Here is a 24,031-nt window from a genome sequence, read left to right on the forward strand (position 1 = left end):
AAGGAAATAATTGTGGTCGTAGTTATACAACAGTATATTGAATTTAAAAATTGGTAATGGTCTGCCATGTCTAAACCACTTTGTGGACTCGTCCGTCTTCCTCTCACTCCTCTTTCATGGTCTTTCAAAACAAAAAATACGTCATTCAACTTCAAAATATCTTCCTTCCAAAAAAGTATCCGTAATTCCCACTACTGTTTAAGCACCTTGTTATCTAAATAAAATATATTTTAAGCATTTTAACAAACAAATGGGCTCTTTTTTCATAAATATATAGTCCAATTTGTGTAAAATGTGTTTGCTCGTTCATAAGGAACACTTAATGATATCCGTGTGAACATTGTTTGATCACTCCATTGACATGGATTGTTAAATGTGTCTGAGCCAGCGAGGCTTTCCAACTAAATTGCACCACAATCAAGAATAACAAACGGGATGTGATGTTTAAATATTGAGACAAGTGATCACACACTTTAAACAATCTTTAAAGATGATGCCTCAGTTTGTAATCCAGTAGTGTAATGTTCTACTAATAATGCTAGTTTTACTCTTGTTTTTATTCCTAATATCCAAATATCAGACAGCCAATGATAATTGGAAGGTCGTTAAAAAAAAATTAGGCACAACAATCGTCCTTGAAGTTGTTACCCACAATAATGTTTCATATTTTTAGAATATTGTCAATTAACCAAAGTTGTTGGATTAAAAACTAAATCTGAGCCGTGCATCTGCCGGAGTTGTGAGTAGATTATGTGAATGTATTTTAGGGGCCCACGTGCTCTCGCAGTGTAATGTGATCACATCACTCATTCAAATGGTGCCACAACTGTTTGCAATTTTCTACACTTAATCATACATTTGTAAAACAATTGCATGGGAACCCTGTGGAAATCTCAAACGGGGTCATCTGATGACGTCGATGAACGACCGACCGGTCTCTAGAAGAAGATCGTCTTGCGTAACATGAAAACAGTTTAACTTCCGCCAAGTCAGACTTTGCGACGAGTCGTCAGAAGAAGTCGCCGCCAGGAGAGCAGACCGATGGCTCCCTTCCTCCAGCGGCAACTATTGTATTAGAAAGTCTTTTTATTTCACCACATATTGGTGCTATGTCTTCAGGAATGACTGGACATACACCGTAAGTGTTCCGTTGAGTGTGAATATATTAGGTATCCGGAGGAACATACGCTGTTAAAAACACTGCATATTTGCATTGAATAGTAGCTCGCTAGCTAGCATTCATGGCTGCGGCCTGCTATTGGTTTTTAGTCTGCGTGGTATTACTTGAGCACTACCAGGAGGCTAACCGAAGTGCATGGTATCAAAACACTTCGAACTATATTTGCCTTTTATGGTGCCTCTATAACTGTATCTAATGTTTTTTTCTGTTTACATGATTTTCCCAAAACAGGATCGTAACTCAGCGCGTTCGTTGGCTGGCTAGCTAGCTAGCTGCGTCAGGCTTACCTTTAGCATTAACGTTAGTTAAGGCTAACGTTAGCTAAGTTTGGCTATTGTTAGCTTAGCTATAAACTCTTAACATTACGCTGTTACAACGCCGGTTTATTTTTGCCCTTTGTAAAAAATGGCGTTGGGCTCTTCAAATTACAAATGGTTTGTAGTCAAAAGGGCTTTGAAACTATTAACGCCACATGCTAACATTAGCATTGTACGACTGGCTGGTATGAAACGCCAACCACGTTAGCAGTGTCGTCTGTAATGTTTTTGTATCCGGTTTTGGAGCTATTTCGAGTGCAACGATGTTTGTCGAACTGTGCAAGTTTAAACAAATAATGTGTTGTTAATTTGCTCCTTCATTTTCCACAACGCAGTGCTTAAGCTACACTTAGTCGGTCCTATCTTTACGATTACTACTCGTTCATCAATTAAGCATTTTACCTCTTATAAAGTATTTCTCTGCAAAGGCACAGACGTTGCCGCTTGACGAGGTTTTGCCACTCATCAAACATTCCACACGTCCATTACTGCTTTGTTTTAAAAAAGTTTGCTAATCGTGATTTTGAGTTCTCTTCATTTGTTTGTATGTTGTTGTCTTGTATTTCTCAGGTGCCTAACCAGCCGATGGGATAAGACAGCCCAGCCTAAACAAAGTGTGGATGTGCGGCAGCAGAGGAGCAGTGAGAATGCGGGCCGCTCAGTACCAGGACTTGCCAGCCCCGCTGGTTCAAACAGCCCAGTTTCCCAGCCGCCACAAACAGGAGAGAAGCCAGCGCCTCCGGGTGGAGTTGAAATGGCAGCGGCCATGGCTGCTAAAATAAATGCCATGTTAATGGCAAAGGGGAAGCTGTTGACTCCTCCACCGTTACTTGCAAAGGTACATGTGATTCAAACTGTAGGAAATAACAAGTTTATCTTTGCTTTGTTATTTTATTAGCTATTCCATGTCATTGCACGTGTCTTGCAGACTGCCCCAAATGTGCCTGTGCCATCAGCCACAGAAGAAATGGCCGTCACAGAAGTCGACATTAACAATGTGCCGCTGAATTGCCGGGACCTTCTTACTAAAGGCAAAACACAGGAGGAGGTAAGTGGACAGTGGCCATGGTAGTCTTGCAATCTTGCAGCTCTTAACGGCTTTAAATAATCTATATGTTTTAAACTTGCCATTTTTTATTTTTCAGATCCGACAGTTTAGCGGCGCGGTCTGCTCAACAAAAGGTTATTACATGCCTGATCCTACAAAAGGAAAAGCAGGGTATGTACTGAAATATAGCGTTGTCTTCATCCCATAGGAGATCATACTGATCTTTGTGTTATTTTATTACCTATTCCGTGTCTTGCAGACAAATGTGCCATCAGCCGCAGAAATAAGCTATATGAGGAGATCATACTGATGTCATATAGGATCAATATGGTTCTATTTTCTACTCATATTTCCCTAATTAAGTAAATAAGTCATATCTATTCATACATGATATGGTTCTTGTGGAAGTAATAATCCATATAGTTTTACATTACACATAAAAAGGTTAACTTGATGGTAGACAATACATCAGTAATTTGTTTCAATGAAAAAATGTTCTTTATCATAGTTTTAAATGGTAGTCGCAAGCTAAACAATTATCAAACGTGAAAATTCTCAAGCTGAAGAAATAGTTTGGAGAACAAAGTCATCCATTGTCCTTGACTTTTCTGATCTGCTTTCTTTTAGACAAAGACCTTTGTATTTACATGTCCAGGGCAAGAATCAGGAGCAGGTCAACAGTAAGTAGCACTTTTAAGATTAGATAGTTAAATAGTTGTTTGGCATTTTCTTTATCTAATGTAATTTAAATAAATTGTAAGCTGATGTCCAAACTGTGTTAACTGTTTCATTAGAGGCCGTGCTGAGGATAAAGGAAATCATCACGGAGGACCTGCTGAGGGCCTCTGCAGCATCAGGACAACAGGCGCCTGTCATGCCTCCGCTCACACTCTACCCTCAGCCTCCTCGCCTCGTCAACACCCCAGCCGTGCCACGGACGCCCAACACCAACTCCGTGCCAGGACATCGACCATCCGCTCCTCATTCTGGGGTAGGACCATGACTTCTATAGCGTACACCCCTCTCCACAAGTGCGGACTTTACTAAACAACTAAACTACATTACTAAACGTGACCATTGCCAATATTTCTACAATATGCCTCATAGCAGGGAAATGCCTCTTCCACCATTACATCTTTCAATAGATGTGCAAGATTGGCAAATGAAATGATTTTCTAGAAATACAATTCATAACGCAGCTTGGGTCTTTTGTGCTGAAATTTGAGTTGGGATTTTGTCAATGGAGGTTAAGAAAGTGGGGCAAATGAAGACCATGTTGCCTTCACTGATACCCACCTCCCAAATTAAGCAGCAGAAAGAACGTCCTTGGTCAAAAGGGAAAAGCCTTGGATTTCTGCATCTGCTAACAAAGTTGTTCTACGTTTTATTGTGGATGTTAATGTACAACTTAAATAAGCAGGGCATATAATGGATCATGTATTTCCCCTGTGCAGAGTTTTGTGCACACAAAGATATTTGTGGGCCTGGACCAGACTTTCCCCTTTTTCAACGTGAACGAAAAGATCGAGGGTCCGGGAGGTTCCTACCTGAGTCACATCCAGACGGAGACGGGGGCCCGAGTCTTCCTCAGGGGAAAAGGCTCTGGCTACATTGAACAAGCTTCCAAACGGGAGTCTTTTGAGCCTCTTTACGTCTATATCAGGTATGTTCATTCCCAAAAGCCCACCTTTTTTTGGTACTTTTTCACACAAGCTTTGGGTTTAAAAAAAGTTTACTTTAAAGGGAAACTCCAAAAATATTCATTTTAATTACTGGCACTGTCACTACTAATTAACTAATTACTAAACTAATTACTGTCACTTGACTCTTTTTGTTTAGAAGTTACTGGTCTGAGTTTTGCTTCATCGTATAGAGCCTTGCTTGCATATGAATGCAGGACATCTTTCCATCAGTTTCAGTGGTCAACCAATCACACCTTGTTTGTTGCAGCCACCCAAATTCTGCTGGATTGGATTCAGCGAAGAAACTCACTGAGAGTCTGCTGGAAACTGTAAGTTCATGATATCCCCGTAAAAAATAGTGAGTTTGAACTGAATAAAATGAGAGCCCAACAGGAGGTTTAAGAAGGTGAAGCTATTGAGGCGTATAGCTTTCACTGATACCCACCTCCTAAAGTGAACGTGGTAGCGTGAACCACCTGATCTCCAGAGATAGGTTTTGAGTGCTCTGCACCTACCCACATTACAACTTGACCCTCAACAAGTAAATCACTCGTGTTAGATCGTGATCCAGCTGCTCACCTAGTTCCTGTTTTCTCCGGTTCTCCAGGTGAGAGATGAAAGCGCCCGCATGGTGTCGACGTACACGGCCACCGGCTCAACACAACGTAAGTGTTCTTTTATGTCTTGAAAAAATTCCAACAGGGTGCCCAAATATCAGGAACTAGCTTACCGCATTCTTCTTGTGGTGGTAAATCATCCCCTGACGTCTTTAGTGGGTAAACAATAGGTTGAACTATCACCTTAAAGTTGTTAAAACACCGTTATTGATTCATGTGATATATGCTTTTAACTCCACGTTCTATACTTTCATTTCAGCATACGCAGCACATGGATTTCCACCTAATAGCAATTACTCTAGCCAGGGGTCCTGGTATAACTACCCGGCAAATGGGTATGCTGGAGGCTATTCAGCGTACTCAGGAGCCAGTGGTTATTGGAGTAATGCAAATGGTCCCCCAAGTCATTCTAACATGTCGACAAACCCTCCATCTTCTCAGGCAATGGTTCAGTATCCGGTGTGTCCTAGGAAAGCGCATCCGTATCTCGTCCAGGTAAATGCCGAATATTGAGGCTGCCCTCAATTATTGATAACCTCAATTGTTGATTTTAGACTAGTAAAATGCAACTGTGCAACTTTCTTATTTTATTCAAAGACCTGGGAAGGTCCTCTTTTGAGACTGAAAGGCAAAAATACAGAGCTCTCTGCATGGATTTGGACCTGCGACTGTATATTCCAGCTTTTTGAAACACGCAGCTCCTTATTAAAGATGAAACCAGGCGACGGAGTGGTTAACCTTCCATTATTTAAAGCTATTGGCGCTGGTAAAATATTTATTTTTTTAATGGCTTTATTTAGGCCACTAGGTAATCAATTGACTTGTTACTACTTTTGTCAGCAGTCTAATCTGCTCGCAAAAAACACAATCTGTCATTATGTTGTCGTGACACTTTGAGGCGCTTTTTAAAATGCTGCTGCTGCTGTATTGGTGTGTGTGTGTTTGCTTTGCTCTACTCAAGGATCCTGGCCTCAGTGAGACTGTGGACCCTGAAGGATCGTTAAACACCCCTCTTGACTCGGGAAGTCCCAGGCGTCATTTCCAGGAGGGGGCCAAGCAAGACTCGGTGAGCTGCAACACGTGTTCATATCACTGGAGGATCTGCAGTTTCATTATAAAGTTTTGAAACGTCTTAAATGTTTTGTGCATTTCCTGTCCAGCCTCCCAGCAGATCTCCAGAGCGTCCCGCTCATCAGGAGTCTGCTCTCCCTGCCTCCAGTGTTGTCGAGGAGAAAGTAATCCAAAGGTCAGTTAATAGACCTCATGTTCCTTCTATGTTGTTCGTGGTGTAGATTTTGACGGTTTTTCTCTTCAGGATTCTTATGCCGCCACCGGCGCCTTTCTTCGTGGCTCCGGGCCCCGTCGCACGCAAAAGGCCGAGAGACCCGGTGACAGAAGGGCCGCCTGGCAATGCCGTGTCAATGGGTATGCATTTCCATCTGCAGATATCCTGGAGTACTCAGACATGTCCGTTGCATGGAATGTCATCTTGCCCTCATTGAGGCGTGAGGACCTGTGTGAATCTCTACCGACGAAACAAACTGACGTGCTCTTTTTTTATGTTCTTTGTCTTTCCCTTGTTTTCTCTCTCAACATGTGTCCATGGACCTGCTGCCGTTTCATTTGATACCTGCCCTCCGGCTGTGGGTAAAACTAACTCTGAAACGACGCCAACACGCGGCTCCGATATGGGTTTCCCTTTTGTCTCCTCTCGCCCCGTCGCTACTTTTTCTTTCTCTTTTCTTCTGTATTATTATGGTGCCCATAAAGGTGTTCAGGACAAGGTGAGTGAGAAGAAGTCTAAAGTGGAAGAGGATGCTTCCGGGCTTGTGCCATACGGGGGGGATTCCTCCGATGAAGAGGAGGAGAGGACACGCAGCAGTAAGGCTGATCATTCATAACCCCAACGTCTGCTCTGAATACAGCACGCCGAGCTCAAACACAGCCTAAAAGGACAAATCCACCCTCACGTTTTCCTACTGTTTAAGCCCCTTTATTTCAAAGAACAAATGTGTTATTGCGGACTATTCTCGGAGCAAAGTTTGACGTGTATATCCAAGTAGATGTTTTGCATTCATCAACAAATGGCATTTTTAGACACCCTTTCACAAATTTCTGGTGTCACTTGATCACCGAGCATCACACACTGTCAGGCTGACAATCAATACAGCGTCGATCTTAACACATAAAAACATGGGTAGTCTTTGCTCGCCATTGATTTCCTGGAAACTTAAGAGGATTTATTTTTGTATGCTAGTGTAGCTTTAGCCATGTCCACTTCTGTTTTTTACTTTAACCCCTTACCTGATGGGAAATTTAAACCAATGGCCGTTTATAAAGCATCTGTAGCATATGACAAAACCAATTAGGAAAGTCTGGAACAAATCTTTTCCTCCCCTGTGTTCGTGCAAGCTTCTGACTTTAGAACACGCACTTACTAATGTCTTAAATGTGTCAAACTAATCCCATATAAGTATTCAGGGTGGGTTCTTCCTTTTAAGACCTAACTACAGTTGTATAATATCTCTATAAATACATATTGTGAAATGTTTTTCTTATCTTGGAAAATGGTGTAGGCCTGTTCCCATGGAATACAATAATAAAAACACCTGAAACGCCCTCGTCCTTGAATACTACCCATGCTTTACTATTAATTTAGTTTTTATTGGGGCTGTCATCAGGATTTTGTGAATTAACAGATCTTCAGTCCAAGTTAAGCAAACGCATACTTGGGCGCCTCGATGCCGGTGTGTACCGTGAGCGCTCCGGGGTTGTCCAGCCCAAAGCACGGTTGGACGTGATTCTGGAAGTGACATTGGAAGGTGTGCAGGTGCTGTTCCAGAGCCACATTAAAAAAGGACAGAGTCCCCCTCTCGTAGTCCAGCGCCACTCCGATCCGCACGGGGTTCACTGTGATCCTCAGGTCAGGACTCCAGCCGTTGTGCAGAAACTCATATTTATGCCTGAACAGAAGGAAGGCACGCGTTATGATGGTGTGAAGCAAAGTGTAAGGCTTCTTCCTCATCCGGTTAGGATCACATCCTGACTCGCGACAGCCGTTTGTAAAACAGATGCTCTTGGATGAGCCGACATCGGGATTTCAAACTGCTGCAGATGAAAGGAAATGAGAAACGTGGAGGCAGAATCACAGATTCCCACTAAAGTAAACGCATTCACGGGTTGTGTGATATGCCGCACTGAATTATTAGCTAAATGTGACCGTTCAACTGTCATCCTTTTTTTTTTTTCTCAAGTTGTCATAACGCTTGTGAAATAACATTAAACTCCCGGCTTAGCGCTGCATGGCGTGGATGCACACTCAATTTTGAAAGGAACATTTCTCGTGGCTAAAAATAAATTCTTGGCCCAGTTTTCATGTGCTGCAGTAGTCGTCCCCTCGAGGAGCAGCGTAGTAATTGTAACAGATCTGCATCTACTTGCTCCTGTGAACATTCTTCCCAGTTTGTACAATAAATGGAACTTCAAGTGACAGAAAATTCACAGTTTCATATCCAAAAGCCCCCATATGTTAATACAATTACAAAATCAGTATTTCCTCCCGTCTAGACGTTTATGTTTGCAGTCGGTTCAGCCTCCTGTAGACTGATACGGAGCAGTAGCGCAGTCTACCAGTCGGAGGCATAAATACAAAGGATTTTCATGCTCTATGTTTCACAGCCGGGGTCTCCAGAACCCCGAGCGCGACAATAAGGTCATTACTGTCCACACAGCTGGTGCCTTGTTACCTGGCTGGAGTGAGAATGTGTCTCATACACCAGGACGTGTTGTTGGCGCCGAGGTACGAGTTCCTCTCCGTGTCCTCGGACGCAACGCCAATCCTGAATTCCGTACCGTCGTCCACCTCGACCTCCCAGTAATGCCGTCCTCTCACTGGGATCAGACCCCCCAGGACAGCCACACACCTGAACCCACAAGAGTCTCTGGTTGCACATATCTGACACGCGACCTTAAGGAGGTCACACTATCTCCTGTCACACAAGCAGCCATTGTGCCGCTTCACCTCGTGAAAGCGTTGTTGTCCTCTAAGGCCATGGCGCTGATTGGCAGCTCCTCTTCTCCGTAAAATATGGTGAAGCCGTCCTCGGAGATGCACAGGCAAGGATGGGCAGTGTCCTCCAGGAGGGAGAAGAGCGTACCTGCACAGGCAAGTGATCATGGGAGGAGAGTGTAAGTTACTGAAGTACTGCGCGGTTTTATTTCTACGATTATTGAACCGCTATATCATGTTTCCATAAAAATAGCATGGTCAATGAAAAAGTGTAGTATGATAAAAAAAAGTATTAAAATATGCAGTATGTGAAAAATACTATGTTTCAAAAAGAACAACTCATGAATAAGTCATATAATGTTGAATAGAAATAGAAAAGTTGTGCATAACATATTTGACTTAACGATACTTCAGTGGTTCCCAACCTGTGAATCAGGACCCACACAGTACGTTCACTTCAAGCTCAACGTGCATCTTACTCCGTGAACGGGCTGATCCGCGAGGCCTCTCACCTGTTGTGGACACAGAAATAACTTCACTCCTGCCGCTGGGCCCGCCGATGTTCACTGCTCGCACACAGATGAGGTAGCGGCGTCCCGCCTGCAGCTGGATCAGACACTGGCAGGTGGGCACTGCTACTACAGACCTGAAGGATTAACCAATGAGACGCACAATGGTGGGAACTTTTCGGATTGTCATATCTCCTGCCCGACTGTAAATGGGGTGTTTTGTTTTTTAACCAAAGTCTCATTTCAGAGAATAAAGTTTAGCCTCCTCTGTGCACAAAAACACAAACTATTAGGAACAAAACGTTCAACTGTTCTCCGATTCGACCACATGAAAAATGAAGCACAGCCCGAATGTGACGATCTAACAGTGCTGCAGGAGCTGAGGCTAATAATAGATTTTTTCTAGGACGGAGTGTGTCTTGATCCAGCCGCTCTATAACCACGGGACCTGAAAAAAAACACCAGGCAAGCACTAACACAGGCCTGTTTATGGATGAAGCACAGGCCTAATTAAAAAGGACAGGCCAGGGAAGATGAAGACCACGCGCTGCTGCGTCTTTGAAGCTTCGCAAAATCCCTCGGAGCATTTGGCTTCTATCGGAGCTATTTCTAGTCTACCTCTGGAAAAACGTGACATATTTCAAGAAACGCCCAATTAAACGTTGAGCCCGTTTCCGCGATGAATCCCTCAACAACACAGCTCCTACTCGGCGATGGCGCTCTCTGGGGCGCCAGTGCCCGTCTCCCTGAGCTCCACGGTGTAGGAGTCCACGGGGTCGGTGTTCCCCGACTCCCAGCGGATCAGAGCGGCCTCGGGACAGCTGGCACACTCCCTCTGCTTGATCACCGGAGGCGACGGCACTTGAGGGAGGGAGACACAAAAAATCTTCTCTCCAACATCGATCAACGTGAGAGAGCGAACCTGCTCCGATGGCGACGCCCTGAGCGGGTTACCTGTCACGTATAAGGTCTTCTCGCTGGCCGGGCTGATGCCCGTGGTGTTGGTCGCCGTCACCCAGAGCTCGTACTGAGCGTTCGGCAGCAGGTCTGTCACCGTGCAGTGGGTCTCCTTCACCCTCACCTTGCTCACTGAAGGAAAAGCAGACGAGACCCACATCAGCAGGGTGGCGTTTCAACAGCAGAGGGTGTGGTCATGCAGCGCGCCTCCGTGTTATACCGTGTGGTGCGCAGGTGCTGTCCGCCGGCGTGTCCTCCAGCACCGGCCGGTAGTAAAGCTCGTAGTACTCCACCGTGTCGTCGGAGAACAAGCTCCAGCACACGCGCAGGGACGTCTGGGTGGCCGAGTTGGGCGTCTGCGGGTTGATCACTGGGGCAGACGGAGCTGTTTGGGTCAAACAAATATGGTGTATTGTTCATTCAAATGTGTTTTTACTTTCCTGAACACCAAACAGGGAAACTGACCATAATGATAAACGTGAAAATGAACCTTGGATCGCAGTTATTGTTTGTGTGTAAACCAGACCTGGGACAATGTTGATGGAGTCCATCATGGTTTTGACATCAGGCAAGTCGGCCAGCGGGGTGTTAAACTCGAGACTCGTGGCCAGCGTGAGGTCAACCTGCTCCTCGGCAAACTCCTCGATTCTGGTTCAGAACATGAGGAAAAAGAACAACGAAACTTTGGATTCATTACCTGGAGTCACTCAAAATATCATCAGTAGTTTGACAAGGAAAATCTCAATGCTCAAGCAAGTACGAGCACATTCAGCACAGACTGCAAACTTTCCTTCACTTCACTTTCCTGCTAAAAATGTATACTTTAATAGCATTAGTATATAAATAAAGGCAAAAAGAGCACACAAACAGCCCTGGGCCATTGGTGGTTAGTCATTTGAAGTCACAGGCTCACACCATGAGGAATACTCACTGAGCAGCTCCACACTCACCTTCTCATGGTGGGCATAACTGCCTGTCAATAAACATCAAAGAAGGTATAATTGGACAAAGTCAATAAACTAAGAAACGCTCTATATTTCCTACCCCAGATCCCATACGCCGTCTTTTAATTATTTCCCTACAAACAGGAGCGTGACGGCTAAACCGCCCGCTGGAAGCGTTTTTTTTTTGTGTACATGGCTGGAATCTGCAGGCGACACCGAAGCACACGGGAGGAGCGTCTGGGACACCTTGAGGAACAGCCTCTCGTCGGGGCAGCGGTAGACCTCCTGGGCCGTCTCAATCAGCTCCTTGGAGACGTCCATCGCCTGACCACAAGCCAGCAGCTGCTTGTACAAGTCCTCCAGCTTGCCCTTCTTCTCCTCCTCCAGCCCCGCCGCCCGGTCGTCGCACCGCTGAGACAACGTCTGCAGCACGTCGTTGTAGTGCTGCTCCAAGTGCTGCTCCTGGCGGCCAAAATTCTCCTGCGCGCACACACACACACACACATTTATACGATCCGATATATACGTGGATAGAAAGGAAGAACGAGGCGAGGGAGGCAGCTCCCAGAGCCACACGTGGCTTTACAAAACGGACATCTTGAAGCTCTTCCGTTTTTGAGTTTAATAAAACAAAAGAATAATAAAAAGAAGTATTCCCAAAAGCTCAGAGAGAGAATACATACATAATAAATCTGTCAAAATACATTACACCAAAAGTCTTTTGATGACATTTACCTCCACGGTGAGAAAGATTTCCTCCAGATGACTTGCAAAGTTCTCCATCTCAGTGACTTTGCCTTGCAGCTGCTTCCTGATTGTTACGCCGTCACTCTGAAAACAATTGACTTTTAATTCTTTCTGCTCATATCTGTGGTTTGGTAAAATAAATATCTTTCATGCGGACAGTTTAATCCTCTGGGATTTAGCTATTTTTTCCTTTTTTTTATTTTTGGGGATACGCTGGGATGTAGGGTTGTGAAGATTTTGGGAGTCACTGAGGCATTTTAAAATAAATTCTAGGACGTTATTTTGCACCAAAAAAAAGTGATTTATCTTTTAACAGAAACAGTTTAGCTCATTCATCACTGGCCAAAGCCAAGTTGGTGTTCCCACCTCAGCTCCTGCCACTTCAAACACATCGCCATGAAGTCCACGTTCTGCCCCGATGGGGGACGGAAGGCCGTCCTCGCAGGGCTCAAAACAAAGGGACTCGTCGGTGTCAACAGAAAACCTCTGGAAGGTGGAAACTCCTCGGGCCGCCCTCAGTCCCCCGTCTGCCATGTTGGTCGACTCTCTGCTCAACTCCTCAGCTTCTTCTGTGATCACATCCAGTCGGCCTCCTCTGATGTCATGCAAGTCCATGAGGAGAAGCTCTGTGGGAGGTTTACAATCCATTTAGGATTCAAGTGACCGACACAAACGCTAGAATAACGGAAGATCAACATTTAGACCACTAATTCTAAAAAAAAACTACATTCAGTAACAACGGAACAGAATGATCACGGTGTCAAATGCCAAATCTGCACCCTTCCACCAAGCAACTTGCGTGTGCTGATCATCTTTATCTTCAGTTATCAATAATAAACGAGCAGCAGCATAATTTACCTCGATAATTCAGCAGGCGAGTCGGTTCTAAACAGCCATTTCAGGCCAACAGTGACGTCCCGACCAACCGGGTCTGCGAGCAGACCAACTCTCACCCACAAGCTGGGACACAAATAGACGCGACTCGGATTTGCTCAGATGTCGATGGCATGCAGAACATCAATGTTGGAAGTTAGTATTTTATTGATTAAAAAAAGAAAGCCATAGGCCTAAAATTCATACTAATCATACGCATCAGTTATATAACCACTGTAACCCTTGAAACCAGTTACAGCTTTGATGTATTGCTGTACGGAGGTGGAATTCCCCAAACATGTGATTCAAAGGTCAAAGTTGAACACTGGGGGACGTTGTGGTGCCTTCGGGGCTCCTCGTAAACTAGTGATTCAAACGCCCGTGTGCTCCATAATTATGCGGGCGAAGCCGTCGCTTTTCAGTCAGTCGGCAATAGAACAGCCGGGGCCTTTTCCACAACATCAACACTGACCTGCTGAACAGAACAAGTACAATATGTCAATACGTGTAGTGTAATAAGCATTAGGAGTGGCGCTCTAGTTCATTTCCTGACTAAATAACTAATCAGCACAACGAGAGCGCAACGCGACGATCCGTCTTTTGACAGTTCTGAACATAACGGAGGTCCGTGAAGGCGGCTTACGTCACGCCAATGGCGGACGTTGTAAACACAGCCAGCAGCTTCCCTTTGGCCGAAGTGAAAGACTCCTTTTCAAGATGAACAGCGTGGAGACCGAGCGGACGGACAGCCTGGAGGGCTGGGTGGCCGTCAGAAGTAACCTATTCGAGGAGGCCGAGGCGTTTAAACTGGGCTTCATCGTGCAGTGGAACGTCATCGAGTGTAAGTTCGCCGTCACCTGCCACAACAGGACGCTGCAGCGGAAGAAGCGCGGGGCCGACGGGGTCCCCGGCGACCCGCAGACCAGCTGGGCCGGCCTCTTCTCCGTGCGCGACCTGCGACACGTCCACCAGCAGCTCCGGTGCGTGGCGGACATCTTGGCGAGCTGCTTCCCGGACCTGTCGGAGTTCGAGGACGGAAACATCTGGGACGTGCTCTTTCTGAACCGGCGTTCCGCTTCGGAGGACGACGAGCGGCGGGACCTCGACTCGCCGTGTCGGAAGCTGGAGAAATACTTGAGCGCGGCCGTCGACCTCTGCGGGCGGGAGATCGTGCTCGACACGCTGTTCACGCAGGACGAGCGGGACGTGGAGGAGTACTTCGAAAACCTGCAGGAGTTCAAGAGGAAGACCCTGCAGGAGGAGATGTCCCGCGCGAAGGGCCTCCTGCGGCAGGTGAGACAGGTCACAGGTCACAGGTGATCACATCCGGGTCATGTACAGACACGCAGACACCTACAACAGCCATGCACCAAATACTTGTGGTGATCATACTTGCAGGAGACTGATACGTTGTCAATATAGAGACACCTCTTAGTGTGACACAACCGAATACTACTATATTACATTTTTAATTTGTAGACTTTTTAAAGCAGGACTATTTGTCGTATGTGTGCACTATTGACACATACTGTACTGAATAGATCTAAAAATGCCATAAAAGCAAAGACCATGTTTGTTTTGATGATAGAATACCATTAGTTGTGCATCACAGCCAAACGCACAGGGCCAAGACGCACACACAACATAATTCTATCTTTGATGTGCTCAGACACAAACCTGCATAAGCCAGAGCATTATTACCACACCTAGTTTTGCTTGAATGAAATAATAAGGATGGAGGATTCAGTTAAGTTTGGGAAACCTCTGTAGCAGGAACAGCACCACGCGGTGGTGAATCGAGCCTACTATGACACAGCAAACGCTCGGCTTGCTATTGCGCACATATTCCCCCTTGGGGATTAATAACGTTTCTATCTATCTATCTATTGTTATCTAACACAAGTAAATATTGGCGAGATGTGCGTTGCAGGTATCATGACAGCCAACGTCTCCATTTCTAAAGCCCAGAGATTTGAGACACTGGAGAAAGTAAAACATAAACACCATGTGTACATCACCACGAGCTAATGCAATCAGATAAATACCTGTTAGAACTATTAGAGCATGTGATGCTTTTGTTGACACCGTGTCAGAGAGCAGATTTGACACCATAGCTTGTTGCATTATTGTATTTAATATGTATTAAATCTCAACCTTCTTATTTCTCGCTTCAAATACATAACGTTACTCTACCTGACAGCATGTCAGTTATTGATCGAGCTGCACACAAGTTCTGTGGTCTAAAGGTGTCTAAATGTGCATTTCATTCTGGAAAAAACAAATATATGGTAAATATATAATATATAATATACAGGTAAAGGTGTGCATGTCTTCCATGTTTGCAGATCCTGCGGAGTCATGGCAGTGCAGACCGAATGGTCGCGCTGCTCAGCATCTACGAGGAGGAGGACGAGGCCTACCAGGACCTGGTCACCGTGGCCACCACCTTCTTCCAGTACCTGCTCCAGCCTTTCAGAGACATGAGAGAGCTGGCCTGCCTCTACAAGATGGAGATCCTGGTAATTACAAACATGCATTTTGGCAGCTACCTTTTTGACATCTTGATATTAAATCTATATTCATCAGAGATTGTGATGTTTAACAAAGTATCCAAAGAACATCCCACTGTATCATATGCTACATTCTCGTTATGACCAAGTACCCCTGTGCATCTCTAACAGTCTGGTTGGTTAGTGGAAGGATTGGCTTGTGGAATATCACACTGTTACACACGTAGCAATCGAGGGATTTCCACAATTCAATATCTTTACATCTCATTCAAGCAAAATGTCCAGTTTTATTTTCTCACTTAACAACTTTGACTAAAAGCTGAATGTATAATATTTGTGGGTTTAAGTGGCCCCGTTTTTCTTCTTGCGTTGTGTCTCTGCAGAAGTCTTTGGAGTTCGAGGACTTGGGTCCTAAGAGGATTGCAGCTCTGGAGAAGGAGGCAGACGAGTGGAGAATGAAAGCAGCCGATGCAGTCGCCTCAATTCAGGACATCACCGTCACTTACTTTGCACAGACATCAAAAGCTCTGGCTGGTAGATGTTACTGTGTTTATTTCTCTTATTTGTGCATTGATGAATTATTGAAATAGTTTTATCTGTCATTCCAGGAAATGCAGTAGACTTGCACACTGTTTTTCAACTGCAGACTAACAACATACTTATGATATATGTTATGCAGAAGCCCATGAAAGACATTGTACATTTTTTTTGGGCTGACTTGAATAGATTAGTATCCATGGCTATTTTGTTTAGTTTTATACATGTGTTTAATCACATACATATATCCAATGCCCTTGTGTGTGTGTGTGTTCAGGCATGTTGAAGCAGATGGAGGAGGATGCTGGTCGTTTCGGAGCTGCTGCCTGGGCGTCTGCAGCTCCCAGACTGGAGAAACTGCGCTTCCTGTTGGCCAAAGAGACGCTGCAGCACATGAGGGCTGCAGAGATGTGCCTCAACCGCAAGAAAGCAGGCATCAGACAAAAGGTGTGTGCTTTATTTGTTTCTATTAACACCCCCCAACCTTTCTAGTGGTTCTGTATTTAGTCAGCTTTAGTTTAGTTTAATAAGTCGTTATCTCTGCTTTTGTAATGGTGTTAAGTCAGATGGGACGTGACACAGTGGATCCTTCACTTATATTCCAGTCTCACTTATATTCCCTTTGATCTGTTTATGAAGCCTGTGAAAACAGAGATACGCCCTAAAAAAAGCTGCGTGGGTCAGTGGGTCCGTGTCTATATACGTAGATATTCTGAACGTGTCAGCTGCTGCAGATGCATTCCTCTGAGTACGAGGGTGGGGACAGAGGGGTATTTGGGGTAAACAGCAGCAAATAACATTTGTAGCGTTGTAAAACAAGGGAGAGAACCTCAGCACTTTGACCTCCATGTGGCTGCATTATTCACGTGACTAAACGCACAGGGCATCTACCTCTGTGAAATCCAAACCAGACCACTATATGTATATATAATCTATTCACACTTTGTGTGCATTTTATACACATTTGATCTATTTTCATGAGAGATTTTGAGGAGACGTGTCTGCTTTGAATGAGTAAGGTCATTCACTTCATTTCAGGCATACTTAACATTACTGTCCTACCTTGCGGGTGACTGTTAGTTTCAGCACATTTCATCAGAGTGTGAAAGCCAACATGCAGAGATTAACACTGGCTGGAGAGGTTATCCAGCACTGATCCGTTGCTCTTCACCTGCTAATTGGAAACAGAGATTGTTTGGAGAACTCTTCTCTCACAAGCAATCGTGTCAAGAAATCCGTCTCAGAAGGTTGGAAAATAAGAATCGCTGAACTAATCGCTTCCACTAAACAGCTGCCTGACTTTTAGCCTTGATCATTCAACGCGGCTTTAAAACCAAAACATTAGCGCTTATTTTGAACTGCCGGATCTCTCGGGAGCAGTCAGAACGGGGGTCTGCTGGACGGGAGTTGGTCGGGGGTTAAAGAGGCCTTCAGCCCCACGCTTAGCCCACATTTAGAATACAAGTTGCAGTGCAGTTTATCAAATAGACAGTAGTACATTTCAGAAGTACAGGCCTTTGAATCTGGTTGCATTGAAGCAGCAAACCGAAAAGTCTTCCGTCTTAATTTGAAGCAGCTGAGAGTCTCAGCAGACCTGCAGCTGTCTGGGCGTTTGTTCCGGATATGTGCAGCAGAATAACTCGGGCTGCTTCTCCATTTTTGGTCCCGACTCTGTGAACGTCCCAGACGACCCGAGAGGTCGGGACGGGTTCGTGGGGCGGCAGAAGGTCAAACATGTTTTCTGGCCCTAAACCATTCAGGGCTTTATAAACGGCAGGATTTTAAAGTCAATCCTTTGTTGGACAGGAAGCCAAAGACCTCAGAAGTGGAGTGATGTGACCCACTTTCCTGGTCTTAGTGAGGACTCGACCTGCAGCGTTCGTTTTACCGACATGTGATCGCACCTTTACAGCAGTCCAGTCTACTGACGATGAATGCATGGACAAGTTTTTTCCAAAAAGTCCAAAGTGTTGAGACATAAATCCTGTAACCCTTGATATATTCCTTATGTGATAGTAGGCTGATTTTGTAATGGTCTACATGGCTGTTCAGAAAGTCCAAATCCACAACGCCACCTAGATTACATATACAGACAGATGACCGTCAAGAAAGTTCTGGCACATCCAGGTGTTTATTTGTTCAACGCATTAAACCCGTGTGTGGGATTATAGTCCCCTGGAGATATAGTTCTGTAGATGTTGGTGTCCTTTGCATAATGTGTTTCTTCTCCATAATCTGAGAGAAGGCAAAGTCCATCAGTATGAGATAGGAGGTTGCTACAATTACGGCGAGGCGCGGTAAACACTTTTTCCCTCTTCGGTTTGTTTTTTGCATTATTGGGGGATAATGCAACAAACAAATCTCTGAGTATCAAATACTCCAAAAAAAATTTCACCTGTGGACAGACACAAAGGTGCACTCAAAGGGTCACTCACAGACCCACACGCGACCCCAAGGGAAGAGAAGGAAAGAATGGAAAGCAGCAGCTGATTCAATTCAAATGTATGGCATGTATTCACCAGAAGGTCAGCCATGAGTCTGCACAGTCCCGCCCTCATTAGGCTGCAATACGCAAAGTGTGATCCTTTTCAAATGTGTCTGTTGTGGTGCAGCTGGGCGGCCTCTCTGCCGCAGTCAGGAGCCAGGGAACTGGTTGCAGGTCTGCGCGTGAGGACGGCCCGCAGCAGGAGACGGTGGACCAGCTGGAGCTGAAATTCTACGAAGCGCAACTAGAGCTGTACGACACCAAGTTCGAGGTCCTGAGGAATGAGGAGCAGCTGCTGGTGGCTCAGATCGACACGGTGCGACGGCAGATCAAAGGTACAAGACACACGGCGCCGAGCGCAGAACTGTGCGCTGCTTCCGCTCCACAGGAAACGGGATCGCCGAGAAAGGGGTGTCCTCGCCGTTCACTTTAGAACACTGTAGCGACATCGACTTGGAGATGCACAAATCACTGAGTGACACCACCTCCTTTGGAGGAAAGTGTAACACCAGCAGCTATAAATACAAAACCCCGCCGTTAAATAGGAAACAGGCTCACGGTCGCCTCACACTGTGAGACGGTTCACAGAATCCCATCACAAACGTGCTTTCTGTGCCTGAACACTTGGGGGGAACGTGTGTTATTGTAAACACAGCAGCTTTTGACCTTTGCCATAAACAAGCCCTGCGATCACACAGTGTTGAACCAACACCTCCCCGAAACAGTGTCGGCTAGGGATAAATATCACATGTTCCACCATGTTTCACGTGCTCATCACACAACCAATGTATACGGCTACATTATGATATTCAGGGGTTTCTGTTTTTCTGGTCACTTGTGCACAGGCTTTACTTTGGGGGAATATTTGGTGCATGTAAATATTCCCCTAATTGCGCCTCCTGGGACCAGGGAGGTGTGGTGTGTATGTACTGTACATGCTGTGTGTCTGTCTGTCGCTTTGCCTCTTTCAAGGTTCATTTCCACAACCAAAGCGCGGGGAAGGTTTCCTCTTAACTGCTCGGTAAAGAAAGCAGGAGGAGGGAAAATAATATGAGATGTGTCATGTCAAAGGCGAATGCGAAGTGTGTCAAGCTTTTCAATAGAGTTCAAAGTTTATACTGTCGCTTAGATCCCCTGGACGACGTTTATTTCCAATGCCCTTGTTGGAATATATAAATGATGTTCTTCGAGATCTCATTACTTTATCACACAACCGACACAGGTCAATATGCAGGTCACCTGCTCTATTGTATTCGTGTAACCATATTCACAAAAGAAAGAGATGTTTCCAATTTGAATACAGCTGTTCAATAATGAAGTCTCTCCTTTAATACTTAATGGTATTCAGTTAATATCATGCTGCTGCATCGGTACTTGCTCTGAAATTCCTCTTTGTCATGCAAAACCTTTGAAAAACGGCTTGAAATCTCAAAGAGGAAACCTGGCTTCCTGCTGACATGTGGTTGCATAATCAAGTCTAGCACCAAAGCCTTGTTGACGTCCCGCCGAATTCAATACCAGAATAACACCCGAAGCGTCATGTCCTCCCTGTTGGATAGCGAATGGAAAGTGCCGATGTCAGACGGGCACTCGTTTGAGCTGACACGAGAGCTTCTGGGGAGCTTTGAGTGATCGGAGTGGCTTTGTGCGGCAGAGTTGAAGGACGAGGTGGTGTACTACGACGTGTGCGAGGACGCGGAGGAGCTGCAGAGCTTGGTCCACACCGGTGTTCAGCAAGCCGACCCTCCGGCTGTCAGTCATCTCAAAAGAAGCCTGCAGGCTTTGGAGACCAAGAGAGGCAGAATCTGTGCCCGGCGCGCTTATCTCCGCAACAAAAAGGTGAGCCTCTCTCCGCCACATCATACATAATGGTTTTGTACACGTTTTTAAGGTATTGATAAAGTCACATCTGTGGGTTTAGGATCAGTGCATCGAGGCCAATGAGCAGAAGCAGCTTCCCGCCAAGCAGAGCTCCATCCTCTTCAACCAGCATCATCACGTCCACCTGGTAGGTCTCCACGGCGACGAGACAACCCCGAAGGTGGGCAGGAGCCGCGAATGAAACCAGTTCTGCGACTGTTAACGCCCTCGGCTGTCTCCCCCCCTGTCGTCTGCAGAAACGGGAGAAGAGGAAGGAGGAGGAGCAGAGGAGGAAACAGTGGGTGGACGAGGAGCGGGAGAAGACGCTGAGCAGATTACGCTCCTTTAGAGAGGTCAGGCTCGCTGGCTGTGCTCCGCGCGACCTTCCCACTGCAGCTTCTTCTGCTAATAAGACCCCAGAGACCCCCCGTTCTCCCCCCAACCCCCCAGCTTTATGCACGCTTAATTCAGCAGCTTTCAAATCAAAATTCACTCGTTAATTACTGGACTCAGGGGGGAAAGGTCGCGTCTGCGCGTGCCACAAAGCCGTGATGTCGCTGCTTTGATGAGGACATGTGTTGCTTGTCACATCCCGCTGTCTCTTCTCCCTTTTCCCGCCTTTCTTTTCACCAGGACGAGGGTTTTACCAGAGAGGAAAGCGACACGGTGGTAAAATGTTTGTTTGTTTAGGAACAGGGGCTTTTGTGGTTTGGTTTGAAATATCTCATCCGAACTCTTTGGAGACATTCTGTACGGACTGTCCCGGTCCCCCCGGGATGACTCTGGTTTTCCCTTAAGCTTTCATGTAGCGTCACCTTTGCATAAAACTTTCAACTTATAATGTTTGAATTATTGATCCAACTGGAGGAGGTTGGGATTTTGTGCACATTCTCTCTGTCGCTTCTGGTTAAACTCAATACAGTGTGAGACTTATGTGGAGCGAAAGAAGACACAAAAGAGTGGGCGAGTGTCCTCATGTGTCCCCGTCGTTTTAACTCAGAACGTTGGACGAGACGATGTCAGATTCCTTAAAGCGACTTTCTGCCTCTTCTCTTTTTCAAGAAGCGACCGGGCCAGTTCATCCTGAAGACTCACTCGCAGATGTCTCCTGCAGAAGTGCCGTGTCCCTCCCAGCCGCTGTCCATCATCAGCCTCGGCCCCCCTGGAGGGCCGCCGCCCTCCGTCCGTCCCGCACCCAGACGCAACAAAACGGCCAGAAAGCAGCAGCCTGAGGACATCCCGGTCCACATCTTCTCTGCAACGCCACCTCCAACAACAACCTGCCCTACTGCACCTCCGCCTCCCCCTCCACCGCCTCCCCCGCCGCCTCCACCACCACTGCCTCCCGCCATGCCTCCCCCACCTGTCCCCAAAGACTCACCGATGCCTCTCAGAGAAAAAGAGGACCCTCCTTTTCCAGCCAAGAACACGCTGACACAGAATATAGGTGAAACGCATTCATCTGCCCGTGATAAACAGACACAAGAATGTTGTTGTCCTTCTGGTGGATTTAGAAAAAATGTGTGGATCTGTCAGACTGCAGGGAAGGAGCGTGTGTGATGTTAGTGCGTGTGTGTGTGTGTGTGTGTGTGTCCGTACATGGTGTTCTGTCCTGAATTCCCATCTTGCCCCATGAGGCCGGAGGAGGCATTTTACCTCAGTTGTGTTCCTGCTGATGCTCGCTCTCCGCTGCAGGGAGACTGCAACGTCCAACCCATGTTGTCTGAGCTTTTGTAAGAGGAAGGTCATTCGCGGGGAAGCTGTTGTAAAAAAAAAAAAAGGAGGTGGAATCTGCTTTGCGTGGGGAAAATGTTTAAGATGCTCCATCATTGTTCTTACTAACGCAGCTTCTGTCCTTTGCCTTCGTTGTGTTATCGCCGTAGGAACGATGGACAAGGTGTTGGCCTCATTGCAGCGAGGACAGATTCAGCTTCGGAAGGCGCCCGCTCCCGGGGCCACGCCCCCCGCCGGGGACACGAGGACCAGTCTGATGACGGCTATCCGACAGGGAGTCGCCTTGAAGAAGGTGAGATGATCCACGAGAACGTGCAGCAGCCTAAAGCTCGATTGACTTGCCTGACGAGCAGCAGATAGTGTGTGTGAGTGTGTGTGTGTGTGTGTGTGTGTGTGTGTGTGTGTGTGTGTGTGTGTGTGTGTGTCTCTCTCAGCCAACAAGTAAGTTTCAGTGGAGAATTGTTTTGTGTGTTCATCACACTGTGGCTGTGATCCATTTAGCTGCTTGTGTTCCTCGTGCTGTGCGTGCAGCCCTACATGGAACCGAGCCACCACGAATGTTCTCATCAGTTACACCTGTGCTTTCCGATTAAGTCTAAAATAACCGCATGAGAAGAGATCAAAGACACATCTAAGAGCACTGTGCAATGTTGAGCGGGAGTGACGGGACTCTGCTCGTGTTCTAGATGGTTCCCGCTCGGGCAGAACTCCACGGCAGCGGCGACAACGAGCTGGAGCGCAGCATCAAAGCCGCCATGATGAGGATGAAGAAGGTGGCGGCGGATTCTGACGACGAAGACGACAGAGGAGACGACGAGACGCAGAGTACAGACTGGGACAGCTGAGGACCCCTCCTCCCCCTCCCTGTCCCCACATACACACAGCAATGAATGATCTTTTACGCTTCTGAGCGTCAGCTTAGGTTGCTGCGATGGGATTACGCCTCTTCTCACGTAAACATTGCAGTCTTCAAAATAGCACCGAGAAGTTGTAACGCATCCAAATCCATGGCTGTTTTTTTTTTCTCGAAAATCCCCACCTGTGCGCATGAGGCGCTCCAGCGCTTCATCGAGAAGAAGCAGCATTGCTGTAGAACAGATGCCACTTCTTTAAAGTCGCCATTTGAAGGCCTTTCGTGAGAGTCACACAGCCTGAGAGACGATCGCGCTACACAACCGCGTTTTGTAGTTTTGAGTTTTGTAGTTTTTTGCATTTTGTTACTAAACAAAGAGAAGAGTTGTGTCCTGAAGTGCAGCGGTGTGAATGATTTGCAGGCAACACGTTTAAAGTCCACGTCACTGTTTGCGTTACAGGTTTCATGCACTGTCCTCCTGGTCCCGTTTTTCCTCCTCGTGTTGGAATGACGGGAATGTGTGAGGCTCTTTCGGGGCGTATTTTATGCGTCATCCGTTGTTTGTTTGTTTTCCTGTGTGATGCCGTGACAAATGAAGTGAAGTTTCTTTTTCCCTGATAACACTTATACGACACAGAGCACTTAACCAAGGAGACAAAGCTATGATGTATTGAGATATGAAACTTGATCCGGTTCGCTGCGGCTGAAACACACTTCAACTGCTGTGTTTTAATAATAAATGAAGACACATTGGCTCATGAACAGTTTGTTGGTGATTCATCTGTTGGAAGATGATGTTTTCCTGTGGTTTGCTCGTTGTGTTCCACCGGTTCGGGCCGGTGGGAGGACGGGGGCGGGGCCACATTCCGTCGGCCACCTGATGACGGCGACTATGGCGATGAATGGAACACGACGTGACGTCCATCGCGGCCCGGTTGTGATTGTGTTCATTCAGCTCGGCGGAAGCTGCTAGCAGAGTTTCGTTGTGCACGCTCCCCCGAAGCATCGTCACGGGGAGCGTCCCGCACAAGTACTTGTGAGCATATTTATTTGTGTGTGTGTGTGTGTGATTTATCATCCAGGTGATCTGGGGAGAACACCAGTCACGCCCCTCGGGGAAGTCACACACACGTCAGGCATGTAGAGAAACCAGACGGCGGAGCATCAAC

General features: G+C 46.3%; 3 protein-coding genes across 3 annotated transcripts; 2 read left to right on the plus strand and 1 right to left on the minus strand.

Annotated features, from left to right (window-relative positions):
- Window positions 1-785: 785 nt before the first annotated feature.
- LOC120813302 (KH homology domain-containing protein 4) lies at window positions 786-7,463 on the plus strand. The gene is made up of 14 exons (XM_040169320.2): window positions 786-1,138; window positions 2,068-2,335; window positions 2,426-2,545; window positions 2,643-2,716; window positions 3,173-3,225; window positions 3,340-3,536; window positions 4,000-4,208; window positions 4,496-4,556; window positions 4,835-4,892; window positions 5,104-5,339; window positions 5,806-5,910; window positions 6,005-6,090; window positions 6,160-6,269; window positions 6,615-7,463. Exons 1-14 carry the CDS (start codon window positions 1,110-1,112, stop codon window positions 6,743-6,745), a joined length of 1,737 nt encoding a protein of 578 aa, XP_040025254.2. The 5' UTR covers window positions 786-1,109; the 3' UTR covers window positions 6,746-7,463.
- fsd2 (fibronectin type III and SPRY domain containing 2) lies at window positions 6,815-12,625 on the minus strand. The gene is made up of 12 exons (XM_078084924.1): window positions 12,377-12,625; window positions 11,999-12,094; window positions 11,510-11,743; window positions 11,270-11,292; window positions 10,846-10,967; window positions 10,540-10,704; window positions 10,317-10,451; window positions 10,070-10,223; window positions 9,366-9,499; window positions 8,866-9,001; window positions 8,591-8,767; window positions 6,815-7,807 (listed from the first exon to the last, which is right to left on the minus strand). Exons 1-12 carry the CDS (start codon window positions 12,623-12,625, stop codon window positions 7,558-7,560), a joined length of 1,875 nt encoding a protein of 624 aa, XP_077941050.1. The 3' UTR covers window positions 6,815-7,557.
- An 882-nt stretch (window positions 12,626-13,507) lies between these two features.
- whamm (WASP homolog associated with actin, golgi membranes and microtubules) lies at window positions 13,508-23,624 on the plus strand. The gene is made up of 11 exons (XM_040169304.2): window positions 13,508-14,176; window positions 15,229-15,402; window positions 15,777-15,927; window positions 16,208-16,377; window positions 18,543-18,750; window positions 20,070-20,254; window positions 20,337-20,423; window positions 20,533-20,628; window positions 21,338-21,722; window positions 22,159-22,301; window positions 22,696-23,624. Exons 1-11 carry the CDS (start codon window positions 13,601-13,603, stop codon window positions 22,852-22,854), a joined length of 2,334 nt encoding a protein of 777 aa, XP_040025238.2. The 5' UTR covers window positions 13,508-13,600; the 3' UTR covers window positions 22,855-23,624.
- Window positions 23,625-24,031: the final 407 nt, after the last annotated feature.

Source organism: Gasterosteus aculeatus, chromosome 12 (assembly GCF_964276395.1).
Source record: "Gasterosteus aculeatus chromosome 12, fGasAcu3.hap1.1, whole genome shotgun sequence".
Classification (NCBI taxonomy): domain Eukaryota; kingdom Metazoa; phylum Chordata; class Actinopteri; order Perciformes; family Gasterosteidae; genus Gasterosteus; species Gasterosteus aculeatus.